This window comes from Panthera pardus, unplaced genomic scaffold (genome assembly GCF_024362965.1).
Source record: "Panthera pardus isolate Hobbes unplaced genomic scaffold, ASM2436296v1 HiC_scaffold_13, whole genome shotgun sequence".
Taxonomy (NCBI): Eukaryota; Metazoa; Chordata; class Mammalia; order Carnivora; family Felidae; genus Panthera; species Panthera pardus.
The window spans coordinates 79721863-79736813 of NW_026526688.1; the positions used below are offsets into that span (position 1 = coordinate 79721863).

The window sequence follows — 14951 nt, forward strand, 5'->3', positions numbered from 1 at the left end:
CAAACCATGGTGGCACAGCTCCCATGGTCATGTCCTACCAGGTGTGCCACAGTAGGAAAGGGCTCTTTCCTACTTCAGTTGTTACTAGAAGACTCCCCAGGGGATACTGGTCAGCTTAGCTTGGAAATGTGAATACCTTTAGACCGTTTATAGGGGTCGAGAGACAGGCTCCAATTAGAGTATAGTGTTTAAAAGGCTGGAAATGATAGAAGCATTGATAGCAGGCGTGATAGAAACATGATAGAATTCTATTGTAATTATCCTGGCAAATGGCATTGGTGGCTCAGAAAAGGGAAGTAGAAGCAGAGAAAGAGAAGTAGTCAAATTCTGAATATATATTGAAGATAGGGCTGTCAGGATGTATTGAGGCATTTAGTATAAGACAGGAGAGAAAGAATGGGCAATGACTTCAAGGTTTTTATCCTGACAGCTCAAAGAATGAAGCTGTCTTTAAATGAGCTGTGATGGTTAACATTATGTGTCGACTAGGCTAAGAGACATCCAGTAAGATATTACTTCTGGGTGTGCCTGTGAGGGTATTTCCAGAAGAGTTTAACATTTGAATCAGAAGCTTGAGTAAAGCAAATAAATCTGCTATCACCAGTGTGAGCAGGTGTCATCCATCTGTAGAAGGCCTGAAAAAAACAAAACGGCAGAGGAACGATGAATTCTGTCTTTTCTTGATGGGGGACATCCATCTTCTCTTGCCTTTGGACTTTGGTACTCCTGGTTCCTGGGCCCTTGGACTCTGGGACTCTCTAGCTCCCCTGTTTTTTTCAGGCCTTTGGACTTGAACTGAATTATATCACTGGCTTTCCTGGTTCTCCAGTTTGTAGATGGTAGATCATGGCATATTTTAGCCTCCATAATCACATGGAGCCAATTCCTATAATAAATTTCCTCTTTTATGTATTATCTATCTATCTATCTATCTATCTATCTATCTATCTTATTTATTATCTATCTATGTATCATCTATGTATTATCTATCTATCTATCTATCTATCCTATTGGTTCTGTTTCTCTGGAGAACCCTAATACATAAGCAGAGAAATATTATGGCAGCACAGGTTAGAGGGATATCAGGAGCTTAGTTTTAGATATAGTATGTCTGCTAGCCATTCATTTGGAGATGTTAAATAAGCATGTAGGTATATATGAGTATCTTCCTCCAGATATCCACCTGACACGCTATTTATTGTCCAACTCCCTCCTTTGGAATGCAGGCTCCATGAGAGCAGGGACTCTGCCTGTTTTGTTTGCTGCTATGTCCCCCAAACCTAGAAGAATGCCTGGTGCATAGTAGATGCTTAAAACTTACTGGAAAGGTGAATGAAGGAATGAGTGTTTAGTATAACAAAGTAGGTTGAGAATAGGAAGTACCTGTTTGAAAGTAAAATTGCTTGCCTGGCTACTACTAGGGAGAAGTCTGCAACAGGCATCACGTAATCAACATTTTCTATGTAAAACCATGTAAAAATGAAGAGACACTTGCAAGTCTTCTGTAAACTTTTATTTTATACTTATGGGCCACTGCCAATGCAGGGGCCTTGGCTTCTGGCTCATTTCTACAGATCTACTTGGAAAGATGTGGTAAAGGTAGAAATTGGAACTACTCCTGTTAGTAAATCATGGTTACTTACTGGTCCATAAATAAAATGCACATTGAAGTCTGTGTTTTATTCAGAAATCTATGACTCTCTGAACTTATAAAATGCATTTTTAATATGCAAGAGACAAAATATCTTTAAAAAGAAGACAATTGTCTAAACAAAATGATGTGAACTATGGCTTATATTATAGGTATATATCACTGTATGTGATTCACCAGTATAGTAACGGAATTTGAGTGTTCACACATAGAGGAGGCCTGCAATGGCACAAGCTGGAACCTGATATCATTTTATACATGACTATGCTAAAATATAGCCCAAAAAATCAGCTTAGGTAATTTATCATCAGCAATCTATCTGGTGAAGTCTGATAGAAACATCAGACCTCTTGTCAGTCTCATCAGCACATTGAGTTGAGGAACCAGGACAATATACTACTTCAAAATTGAATGATTTTTGCTCTAGCACAGGAAAAAGTATAACCCCAAATACTGTTTTATCAAACCAACCAACCAACCAACCAACCAATCAACCAACTAATTAAACAAACCCTACTGTCAACCCATGGTGCATCCTCTTTCATGCTGCCTCTCATATTCCATTTGTAATGGCAACATGGTCACAAGGATTGTGAACACAGATATATTAACACTGACTAAGGCCAGTTGTCATGATGAACAACCACTAGATTCCAACCACTCAGAGTGTGTGCTGTAGTACAACTACAGGGCATTATTATTAGATTTCATTAAGTCCATACATACTGTCACGCACATGCATATATCACACACACAAGTATATTCCATAAAGACAATCACAGAAAAATTGGCTAAAAGAAATGTACAGTTGTTTATATATATTTATATACACACAGTAAAAGGTTTTTTGCCATACTCACAGTCTGTAAACATCTTGGAAAATGCCCAGCAAAAGTCACTGTGGGCCCTTTGAAATGGTGACCATGTGAGGAGCAGGGGTGGGGGAGGTGTTTCGATTCATACTGGAAACCCAGGGAAGTGAAGAACCGTAAGTTCATGGTGGCATTTGGGGATAATTATATTTCACTGACATAAACTCAGTTGGCCACCTTGAAACTGTTTCTTATATGGAAAAGGGAATGACCAAAAAAGTCTTACTGCCAGTTAACATTTTAAGAGAAATGAAGAGAATATGAGGTGATATGTATAATGTATATAGATATGTCTACATCTATATACATTATACATATATATATATGTACATCTATATGCACATACATACACACACATGTTACTATGACCAAAAAAACAAAGTCTCAGTGAAAATTTCCAAATCTTCAAAAAAGATTCAATCTTTTTCTATGAAGTGTGCTTTAGACTTCAATACATTCCACTGAAAGTCTTGGGTATAGTTGAATGATTTGTACATTTACATTTTGGTACATGACATTGGTTTTACACAAAATATCTACATTTTAAAAAGATTGGGTTTGTGAAAAATAGAATTATTTGATTCAAGCATTATTTTAAAATTTAACATAAAAATATGCTCCAGATCTCCTGTAATGAAACACCATTAAAAAAAAAATATATATATAGGTTCTTAACAATTCTTTGAATAGCAGCTATTAAACTGCCACATGTGGATATCAGTCTGTGCTTTAAGTGGCTGTATTTGTTGCAGCTTGAGAATTGATGTTTTAAAAATCAAAAAAGTGACATGAAAAACATTAACCTAATTGCTCATCTTACTGTCTTTGGCCAATGAAAAAAAAGAAAACCTTGTCAAGATTGCAAAATTTTCATTATGACCAGTTCTCATGGAACATTCCATAGAACTGCCATGGAAGCTGTTAAGTACTCGGAGACTCTATTTTCATGCAAAAGTAGCAAATATCCTTCTGGTTTAATTGAACAGTCTCCTTTCTCCCTGCTAACTCCCAACATTTTTTGGTGCTGAATATAACATTCAGAATATGTAAATTAGATAAATTAAAGAAGAAAGACTCATTGAATTTGTGACTATAAACCAGTCCACCCTCTGATGTTTTGGAAAGCATTTTTCTGGGGTTGGGGTTGCATCATGGGAGAAGACTTGGAGAAAAGATTTCTGGAAACACAGTTGCTGCGTGATTTTTTTTTCTCTTCAACAGACTTTGAAGGAATATTGATTAATGTTTCTTAAGTTGTTTAGTTAATACTGTCCTTATGGCTGCTCCTCTCTGTGTTGTGGTTGTTTTGTTCGTGGTTCTTCCATTGTATGCTTGTTCCATTCATGGGGACCGAGGTCATCAGACTTTTGGACTGGTAACAGCAGCAGCAGAGGCAAGACTGGGAGAAAGAACAGATTCTAAATAACCTGAGCCTACCAACCCATTCCCAGCAGAACACAGAGGCCTTGGCTTCCTACCAACAAGGGGGAAATGGCCATACAAATTTGAGGACAGAATGTGAGCCTGAACAGTAATCTAGAGTATGGAGCCTATAATTTCTAGGTAGAAGTTAAACTGTCCATTCTAGTGCTGGAAAAATAGATCCCTTGTTTCTTGTTTTAAGTTATTCACCAATTCAAAGAGGAAGAGAAGGCAGTGTTGGCCTGAGGGAGATGTTCCATGACTTGGGGTAGGCGTGGATGGAGAAGAGTCCAGAGGGGCCTGGCATTTCCGCAGTGTGCACCACCTGCATGGGGCACCTCATCTGATGTTCATAATGACCTTAGGTGGTAGGTACTATTTTCCTCATTTTATTAATGAGGACAGGGAGGTTTAGGGGAGAAATAGGCAGAACTGGAATTAGAACCCAGGACTCTAGATTTCTCCAGCATATGCTACCTTTTTCTGCAGATCAGTCAAAAGACATGTTTAATTTCCGAGAGTTTGTACATTGATTTTTCCTTTCCCTCTAATTAGTATGTAAATTAATCAAAATGATGTTGGGGCGCCTGGGTGGCTCAGTCGGTTGGGCGTCCGACTTCGGCTCAGGTCATGATCTCGCGGTATGTGAGTTCGAGCCCCGCGTTGTGCTCTGTGCTGACTGCTCAGAGCCTGGAGCCTGTTTCAGATTCTGTGTCTCCCTCTCTCTCTGACCCTCCCCCGTTCATGCTCTGTCTCTCTCTGTCTCAAAAATAAATAAACGTTAAAAAAAAAATTTAAAAAAAAATAAAAAAACAAAATGATGTTAACTCCAGATTATATATTATCATGACCAGCATTTTAGTCAATCCTTCTTTGGGCAGAATCTTTCTTATAGCATTTCATGACTTGTAAACATTATCAGGTAGACTTCAAAAAGGTGTTGGCTAGAACTTCCATGCCAAGATTCATCTATTTGTATGATTCTTTGGTAAATATATGTTTGTCTCCTTCTAGATGGCAAATTACATGAGGGCAGTCATTGTGGTTTTCCTCTCTTCTCCACCCCTAATAATAATAAACTCATACTGACAGCTTATTATTGTCTCAAGTGCTTAACATATATTAGCCCACTGAATCCTACCCATGAGATAGCTAATCTATAAAATCAGATGATCAAACTGAGGAGGCAGGAGGGGTACCACCTGGACCTGAGTTAGACAGTTAGCAAGTATAAAGCTGTGGTGTAAATCAAGATTGTTTGCTTCCAGATCCTGCAGCCTTGACCTCTACACTATTCTTCCTAATATGTGCCATAAACTGAAGTTAAACATCCTGGCCAAAGAGAACAAAATCCAGTTAGAATTAACTGTATGCTAAATCATCCCAGGAACTGCAGAAATGACGCCTTGGTAAGAAGTGCATGGAGCTTCTGGAGGACGTGGGTTAGCTTAGCTGCAAGGAAGTTTGAAGAACATAAGGAAACTGATTTTGAATGAAATTACATTAGTTCAGATTCCCAGGGCAATAAGCATTTACTCTCCTTGAAGAGGCTATTATTAAATATAGTATTAAGCAGCATTTAGCAAGATTGTTTTTAACAACAGAATTTATATTTTGTTGGAGACTGTGGTTAAAGTCTAAGATAATGAAAATCATGAATAGGCTTTATGTATTCTATGCAGTCTGGAGCTCAAATTTGAGCATTCCTTTTTAAAAAAAATTTTTTTTAATGTTTTATTTATTTTTGAGATAGAGAGAGAGACAGAGCATGAGTGAGGGAGGGCCAGAGAGAGAGGGAGACACAGAATCTGAAGTAGGCTGTCAGCACAGAGCCCGATGCAGGGCTTGAACCCACAGACTGTGAAATCATGACCTGAGCCAAAGTTGGATGCCCAACTAACTGAGCCATCCAGGCACCCCTTGAGCATTCCTTTAAAAAAAATGTTTTTTTTAAAGTTTACTTATTTGAGAGAGAGAGCGAGAGCGAGCAAGCCTGAGAAAGATCAGGGGAGGGGCAGAGAGAGAGGGAGAGAGAGAATCCCAAGCAGGGATCTCTCTGACTCTGAGCTAGATCCCATGAACTATGAGATCATGACCTGAGCTGAAATCAGGAACGAGATGTTTAACCGACTGAGCCACCCAAAGGCCCCTTGAGCATTTCTTTTTAAAGCAGTGTATTTAAAAAAAAATTTTTTTTTAATGTTTATTATTTTTGAAAGAGAGAGAGACAGAGAGCAAGCAGGGGAGGGGCAGACAAAGAGGGAGATACAGAATCAGAAGTAGGCTCCAGGCTCTGAGCTGTCAGCACAGAGCCCAACGCGGGGCTGGAACTCACAGACCACAAGATCATGACTTGAGCTGAAGTCAGCTACTTAACCGACTGAGCCACCCAGGTGCCCCTTGAGCATTTCTTTTTAAAGCAGCATACTAAATTAGCATATTATTAAGTTAGTCTATTTTATACCTCTGAATATTTTGTTGTCTGAACTGATCTTGCTTTTCTGACAATTTTTCTGGCAATATTGCTTTATTTTTTTTAACTTTATTTTTAATTTTTTTAAATTTACATCCAAATTAGTCAGCATATAGTGAAGCAATGATTTCAGGAGTAGATTCCTTCCCATCCCCCCTCCCACAACCCCTCCAGCAACCCTCAGTTTGTTCTCCATATTTATGAGTCTCTTCTGTTTTGTCCCCCTCCCTGTTTTTATATTATTTTTGTTTCCCTTCCCTTATGTTCATCTGCTTTGTCTCTTAAAGTCCTCATATGAGTGAAGTCATATGATTTTTGTCTTTCTCTGACTGACTAATTTCACTTAGCATAATACCCTCCAGTTCCATCCACGTAGTTGCAAATGGCAAGATTTCATTCTTTTTGATTGCCGAGTAATACTCTATTATATGTATACATATACATATATATATGTATGTATATATATCTCACATTTTCTTTATCCATTCATCCATCGATGGACATTTGGGCTCTTTCCATACTTTGGCTATTGTTGATAGTGCTGCTATAAACATGGGGGTGCATGTGTCCCTTTGAAACAGCACACCTGTATCCCTTGGATAAATGCCTAGTAGTGTAATTGCTGGGTCATAGGGTAGTTTTATTTTTAGTTTTTTGAGGAACCTCCATACTGTTTTCCAGAGTGGCTGCACCAGCTTGCATTCCCACCAACAATGCAAAAGAGATCCTCTTTCTCCTCATCCTCGCCAACATCTGGACAATATTGCTTTATGCTAACAATCTGACTCTCTAGGTAACAGAATATGATTTTAACTTCTCTACTAGAATTAGCCATGCTTGTTGGCTACTTAATATAACCATTTGATTGTCCTTAAAAAATACGTGCAAAACATTCTTACCTGGAAACAATTTTTAAATTTCTTGCTCACAAAGTACAGAGCTATTGGGTTTATACATGAATTCATGGTTGCCAAGTTAATACCGATGTAATCCATGAGCAGCAAGAAACTAGAACAAAAGAAAATAGTGTAGAATAATTAGAAGACAATGTTTTTAAATCTGCTAGCTAGCATTTATCCTTAGAATAAGCATTTTTCTTGCCCAGGAGCAATTTCTTATAGGTGGCAGTCAGAATTTTTTTAAAGTGCTTGTTTTAATGGCAGTTTCAGTTCTGCAGAACATTTACAGATATACCTGCCACTTGGTTAGCTCAAACCATTATGCACAGCCTCAGGAGGGGAGCCACAAGCCAAGCTATGGCTTGCACAAATTTGGGGATCAGTCATGGGCTATGTCAGCTCAAGAAAAATAATCAACTTGGCAGTTTTAATTTTCACGGCTAATGAGACTATAGACTAGGTGGTTTGTAAAAAGTATTATAAGTGTGCAAATTAGGGAAACTCCAATTTCCTAATGAGTACACAGGATCATACCTAAGTAATTCACATCGGTTCTTGTCCATCTCATCATACACGGTTTTCTTCAAAATACGGCTTAAGTGAAGAGGGAACCAGCAAAGAGCAAAAATTACCACCAAGCAGAAAACTGTTTTTGCCACTTCTCGACGCTAAAGGAAAGTGAGGGGAAAAAAAAGTACAATAAGTTTAGTGTTTTTCTACCAGAGGAAAGAACTATACAAAGGAAGTTGTAGATAGCAAAGAAAGAATTACTTAAAAAAGAGCCAGAACAGCATACCTCACAGTGCCTCTATCTCTTCAATATTTAGAGTCCAACTTTCTAATCAAGGAGTTGCTAATGATTCTTTTGGGTGGCTGCCAGGAAGGATGGTGGACTCAAACTGGTTATTAGGGTCAGGATAGAAGTTAGATGTCAGGGAAATGGGAACTAGCTGGAGCTGAGCCAACACTGTGGCTGCATGTGTGTGTGTGTGTGTGTGTGTGTGTGTGTGTGTGTGTGTGACTATATGGGGGAGATGGTTAGCTAAAAGCCTCCATAATGGGTAGCTAGCATTAATTACAGCATGGCAGTCAAAGTGACTGAACCTAGCATAATAAAGAAGGAACAAATCTATGAAGATATTTGGAAAACATAAGTAGGAAAAAGAGAAAAAGTCAATAGCAATGTGTTTCCCCCATTTCTTGCTGTTGAAGAAAGCTAGCACTGGGAGTTTTTTGCTTCTAAAATTCTTTTATTAATGACATATAGCTTCCAACGACATCTTGTTTGCAAACAGAGGGATGAGGGTAAAGGATTATCAGCAATGATGATTAGAACAAGTGGGACATGTTGACCCTGGACTGACTTCACTTTGAAGGTTTACATACTTTTGAATTTGTGTAGACCAGAAAAATCATAGGTTAGGAATTATCTGCAACAGTCATTTGTGTGCATTATGCTTCAGCATTAAAACGCATGCATTTGAAAGCCTAACTAGGAACATAAAATGCAACTCGTCTGTAACTGGGATCAGTTAATGTCAAAATAAAATTGATTGAAAACAGGATTTGGAAGGGTAATGCTGGTTCAACCCAAAGCATATAACATTAAGTATGGGAAGCCTACAATAAACCCACATGATTAATAGAGCCATTTAAGAAGATTTCAAGGCAGTTGTCACAAACTGCTGCTCTAGACCAAAGGACTGGAGTTCTTTAATCTTCCAGAGTTATTGGGTGGGATAGCTGGGATATGGCTTCAGAGAACATATAAGCTAAGCAATGGTTGAGAAAATAAAGAGTTCCAATCTGTAGGAATAGGGGATTATTTTAAAGGGTCGTTTGGTGTACACAGGAAGACAATGTGACCAGAAAAAGAGAAAAGGAGGGTACTGGGTGCTGGGGGAAAGGTTATCCCCCTTGAGCACACCCTCAAAGAGGATGATCATTCGAAAGATAATATGTTGTATGGTAGTCTGATATTTGCTTAACCAATATCTATTCTCCTGTTTTCCTTACTATCAGTCAGAACCGTGATTTTACCATGTCAGCAGGTGAGCCTGGGCTAATCATCTTCATGGCCACCTGACATAGTCAGACCACTGAGATCAAGCAGAAATCATTGTAAGAGGTTTCTGGAAAAGCTACTTAAAAGTGGAGGGTACTCCTTCTGATGCACACACTAATATGATCTATATTCTTTCCCTTTTTGCTGCCTGGAAATCTGATATAAGGGTAGAGTTGTAGCTACTGTCTTCCAATACTAAAGGAAAAGTCAGCAAAACAGCAGACCCCTGGCTTCTGAGTCTCTTGAACACTGAACCAGTGACTTTTTTTTTTTTTTTCCTGTGGGAGAAAGAAGAAACCTCCATTTGGTTTGCTCAATGTTATTTTGGGTTTTCTGCTACCAGCATCCAAACACAATCCCTAACTGATAAAAGATGTTGAAAGAATAATACAGAGAAATTCGAGGAAACCGTGCAGAAAGCAAGACCAGAGCTATATAGGATACTAGTTAAAGGGTGACATGGCCTTTCACTGAGAGCTAGCTCCCTACAGCCCCCATGGAAGGCTTTCCAGTAGGCTTGCTCTCCTGCTGTTGGAAACTGCTACAGCTTGGGTGTGACAAAGGCAATGACTACTGTAGGAGGACCAAGTCTTTGCTTTTAATTTCCACTTGGATAAGCCAATCGCTTAACCACCCTTATGCGGACATCTACCCTGCTTATATTTCGGGGTGCTTGGAAGAAATCAAATAAGCAAATGACATGCTCTTTGGAAACATAAAATGCTATGTAAATGTGAAGGAGCATCCTATTATTGTGACCAATCCCTATTCAGTTATTTTCAGAGCAGGTACCATTCATAGCTTAAACACTCAATCATGGTGCTAATGAAAAAGTCAACATTGAAAAACACTATGGGGTTTTGTTTTTGTTTTTGTTTTCTATAAATCTATTCTAATTAATTACCTCCAATGCAGGAGTGAAACACAGTAATTGCTTGATATATTTCACATCTGCAGCACTTGAAACATTCATGCCTGAACAAAGTCATACTAAATTTTCTCAGTATAATTTTCTGTTAAATTTTAATAAAAAATATAGCTACCATTTTTATGGCATGCAAGGATTTTACAAAGTACATGTATGCACCTAATGCCTTTGATTTTTGTAATAATATTGATTCACATACAATTATGCCCAATTTATAGATAAGAAGCTGAAGACTCAGAAAAATCAGTACAATAGTTGAGAAGAGTTGCTGATGAAGAATGTTGCTTTTGTTTGGTAATTGTAGAGAGCAGATTTACAGGCTTCATCAACAATTCATTATCTTTTGGTGCGGTTGGGTGTTCTTATCCACTTCTCTGCTGAGACGGAGAATTTACCTGTAGTCCTAGTTTTACTCTTTGAATTAATATATATCAAACATTTTCTGGGTACTTACTATGAGTTGGGCTCTATTATACACTGTACATGCATTAGGTAATCCTCTTGATATATTATTATATACATTTTGTTTAATTTTTTAAAAGTAGGCTCTATGCCCAGTGTGGAGCCCAACATGGGGCTTGAACTCACAACCCTGAAATCAAGACCTGAGCTGAGATCAAGAGTCAGATGCTTAATTGACTGAGACACCCAGGCACCCCTATTTAATTTTTTAAAATTTAAAACTGAATCAGTATTTGTACAGAAAGGTACAGATATTATTGCATATATTTTATGAAGACCCAGAGATTCAGAGAGATTAAGCAATTTGCCCAACAACACAGAGCCAGCAAGTATAAGTGTAAAGGTTTGCCCTCTAAAGTCCATGGCTGTACATGTTCTGTTTGCTTCCTGGTAGTGAGGGAGGGGAGGGAAGGGCAGGGAGGGAACCAACAGCAGCCTCCTATTATTGACATGTACAAATTTTGGGGCTATCCAAAATCTGACCTCTTTTTATGTACCCAATCCCATTTCCTATCCTGAGTCTTACCTTGGATGGTTTTCTAGTGAGGTTCATCTCTTTTTTCCACTCCCCAAATGCGTGGTGCCTGTGCCATGTTCTAACTAGACTCCTGTCCTCCCACTTGAAATGCCCTCTGTCTTCTTCTTCCCCATCAAACCCATTTATCCTTTATGAACAGTTCGATCTCCCTCATCCATGACAAGCGTCTTTGTGACTTTGTCTTTATATCATCCTTGGCTTTCTACAGCATAGGCTACTTTTACCATATTTGGTGATTCTATTTTCTAATTTTTTCATGCTTGTATTTTATTTCTACACCAAGACTGCAAAGCCTGCTAGGGGAGAAAGTCCTATGCCTCTTTGTGTCCTGGCACAGTTCCAAGCCCAGTTCAATTCACAGACACACAAACACACATGTTCAATATACTCTTGGCAAACTAAATGAATAGTTCCTCTCTATTTGGCCCTGCCTCCAGGCCACCTGTTTTACAGGCAGACTCTCTATTTCACAAAAGAAATTCCTAATACTGGGGCGCCTGGGTGGCTCAGTTTTTAAGGATCTGACTTCATTCTCCTCAGGTCATGGTCCCGTGGTTTGTGAGTTTGAGACCCACATTGGGCTCTGTGTTGATGGCTTGGAGCCTGGAGCCTGGAGCATGCTTGGGATTCTGTATTTCCCTTGCTCTCTACCCACTTGTGCTCTGTCTCTGTCTCTCAAAAATAAAAATAAAACATTAAAAAAATTAAAAAAAAGAAATTTCTAATACTATAACTATAAATAAAACAGTTATAAGACTTTATTTTTAGCAAACCAGGGTAAATATGCTAAATAAATACACTTATTTATAGGTCTTCTGTTGTCTGGGACAAATAAGTCTTGGCCAAATTTTCACGATCTTATTAGGTTTACCTGTTTAAGGTGTTCACTGAGGGCAATTCTCAAGCTTCCGTTCCTTCTGTTTAACATCTCACAGGTCATGAGGGTGTAGAAAATTGCAGTGCACACCAAGGGCATGCAGAAATAGAACCCAAAGAGCCACCAGTCTTTCACATCTTGGTAAAACTGTAGGGTGAAGAAAGGGAGAGAATAGGAGGTGCATTGTAATCGAAATTTACTGGGCAGTGCTCTGGTAGCTTCAAAATCTTCGTGCTTGTAGATATGTTTCTACATTCACACTTGTGGTAAAGGGCTTGGAGGTGGTGCTCAAAACTCAATGGAAAATCCAAAATCCAATGGAAAATCCAAAAATGATCCTGGCTTTCTAGTAGCACATGAAGAAATTGCACTTAAAAATAATCCTGACAAAGATACTTTTTATAAACCGAAGTTGGTTTTAATAACACAGTGGGAGAGCCCTACTCAAGAAGAAGAGTTCCCTCCCAAAGCTCATAAAGCATGATTTTGAGATAGATAGAATATGTATTTATCTTTACTTATTGATGAGCCTCAAAACTTTGCTAGTGCCAAGTTTACTTTTGACTCTTGTGGTTAAAGTGTACTTAATGTGAGTATCTTGTGTGGTAACAGCGAAGGTTATGAATGGCTTATCTGTGTAGCTCTGGTTACTGGGAGTTAACCCTTTGCCTGGTATGCTTGCTATGTGACCTTGCAGCCAGCCAATTTGAGCCATCAATAACCATGCCCTTTCTCGAGCTCTTAATACTTATCACCTGGAAACTATTGAGGCAGAGTATCTTATCTGAAGGCCTATTTAGCATTATCTCTCTGTGGGCAGGATTTGTAAATACTAGTATTATTAAGTTTTATGTCTTTTTAAAGGAGAAAATTTAGTACCCTACAAAATGGAAATTAGAAAATTATATCTGCGTTCTTCCTCCCACTAAGTTAATCACCGACTTAGGAAGAAATGCTTTTCCTTATACTCTTTCTCCAGATTGTTTATTTACGAAGGATAATGCAGCCTCCTGTATTATCTCAGTTCCCACAGTAAAAAATAATCATGCTGCTCTGTGAAAAACCGGACAGTTGCTGAATATAGAAAGAGGCCCAGTAGGCTACATTTATAACATGTCTGTTAAAATAATCTATAAATGGTTCCTGAGGAAAAAAAGTTCTGGGCAGAGGTTCTTAACTGTTTCTATGCTTTGGAAGTCTGGTGAAGACTATAATCCTTTCTGAGAATAATACTTTTATATGCATAAAATAAAATAAGATTACAGTGGTAGCCAATTATGTTGAAACACAGCTATCAAAATATTAAAATTCTGATCTAGGTGTTTATTAACAAATTAAATGAAAAATCAAATGGTGGTTCTAATAACCATCAGAAGTTGAAATAATGATGAGCAGAAATGATATTTCAAGATTATCCAACTGTTATGTTATGAAAATGTCTATTACTTCCATTAGTGGAAATATAATGGTTCTGTTAAATATGACTGTGGTTTGTTACCTACATTCATAATAGAAGGAAATGATAAATTTCAGTTAGAAGTTAGTGAAAATCAATATGTAATTTCTTTTCCATTCAGGTTCACAGACCCCTGAATTCTATCCTAAGGTTAGTGCAAACTACACCAAGGGACTTTGTTTATTCAGATCTGTTTATACAAGTATTTCCCTCTCCACATCACACTGTAGAAAGATTTGCGTACTGAAGTAAACAAAACAAAACACAAGAACAAAAAAATCAGAACTCTTTGTTTAAGTGCACACAAACACTCCTTTAAGTGCTCTCTTCACTTGTACCTCCTTCTTCCAGATGCATTGCTGCCTGGGTGTGAATGCCCTAGAAGCAGCTGCAGAAGGTCTGGAAGCTGACCCCTGAGGGGTCTTGATGGAGTCCCCTGCCCCCTCCATGGCAGAGGCCTGTAGAGAAAGGGGTCACACGTTTCTTTTGAACTAATGTCATCGGCCAGGGTATGGAGGGACCTCCCTCCATTCTAGGTTAGGGCAGAGTTGAGGAGGAAAGAATGGAACACAAGCTGGGGGAGAATGAGTCTGAAAACTTCAGACTTGGATGGAATCTAAAAAACAATCAGTTTGAACTCATACTTTTCATTGTAATCCCCTTAGGTAGCTAGCTAGTCTTTGCTTGCCCACTCTAGAAGAGAGACTCGGTTGTTGTGAAGTAGCCCATTTCATTTTGTCTAGTTTCAATTGATTAGTGAGCTCATTCTTATACTAAGCCTCTTCTCTTTAACACTTTTGTCGGGAATAGCTAGATTGCTTATTCGCACTGCCCAAATTCTGATAACCTCCTGCTGCTACTTTGTTTTTCACTATGGACATCGACTTAATAAAAAGGTCAGTAGATAAACAGAAGACCTTAATTTTAACATCGCCAGTTTGCCAGTTTTCATGAGTACTTTTAATTTTAAAAGAAGAATTTCCAATGCAGGAAAACTGGTCAACTGTAAAACCACTAATTTTGTGAATTTTTCAAGTTAGGAAAACATACCTGGAGATGTCTGTGAAGGATTAAATGTGGAATCTGAGCTGCATGAAACCTACATCAAAGCACTAAATTATGCTGATTTAAGAGAAATGGTTCTCCTTTTCCTCCCCAGTCCACATTTGACTAGTTTGGCAAAGGAAATATGCATTTTAAACATGTTTCCCAATACACTCAGTTATGTAATTAAACTTTTCAAAAAACATTAATGTGGTCAGATATATCAAACAACAACTGAATTTGTTAAAGAACTAAAACACGTTT

The 14951-nt window shown here is 38.3% G+C and overlaps 1 protein-coding gene across 1 annotated transcript in view; it reads right to left on the reverse strand.

The window, feature by feature from the left end:
- Positions 1-1498: 1498 nt before the first annotated feature.
- EDNRA (endothelin receptor type A) overlaps positions 1499-14951 on the reverse strand; it is a 56449-nt gene continuing 42996 nt past the window's right edge. The window contains exons 4-7 of the mRNA XM_019420965.2: positions 12182-12334; positions 7852-7985; positions 7318-7426; positions 1499-3922 (exon numbers count right to left, since the gene is read on the reverse strand). Coding sequence (XP_019276510.1) covers positions 3782-3922; positions 7318-7426; positions 7852-7985; positions 12182-12334 — 537 coding nt within the window. The 3' untranslated portion in view covers positions 1499-3781. The remainder of the gene's footprint in view (positions 3923-7317; positions 7427-7851; positions 7986-12181; positions 12335-14951) is intronic.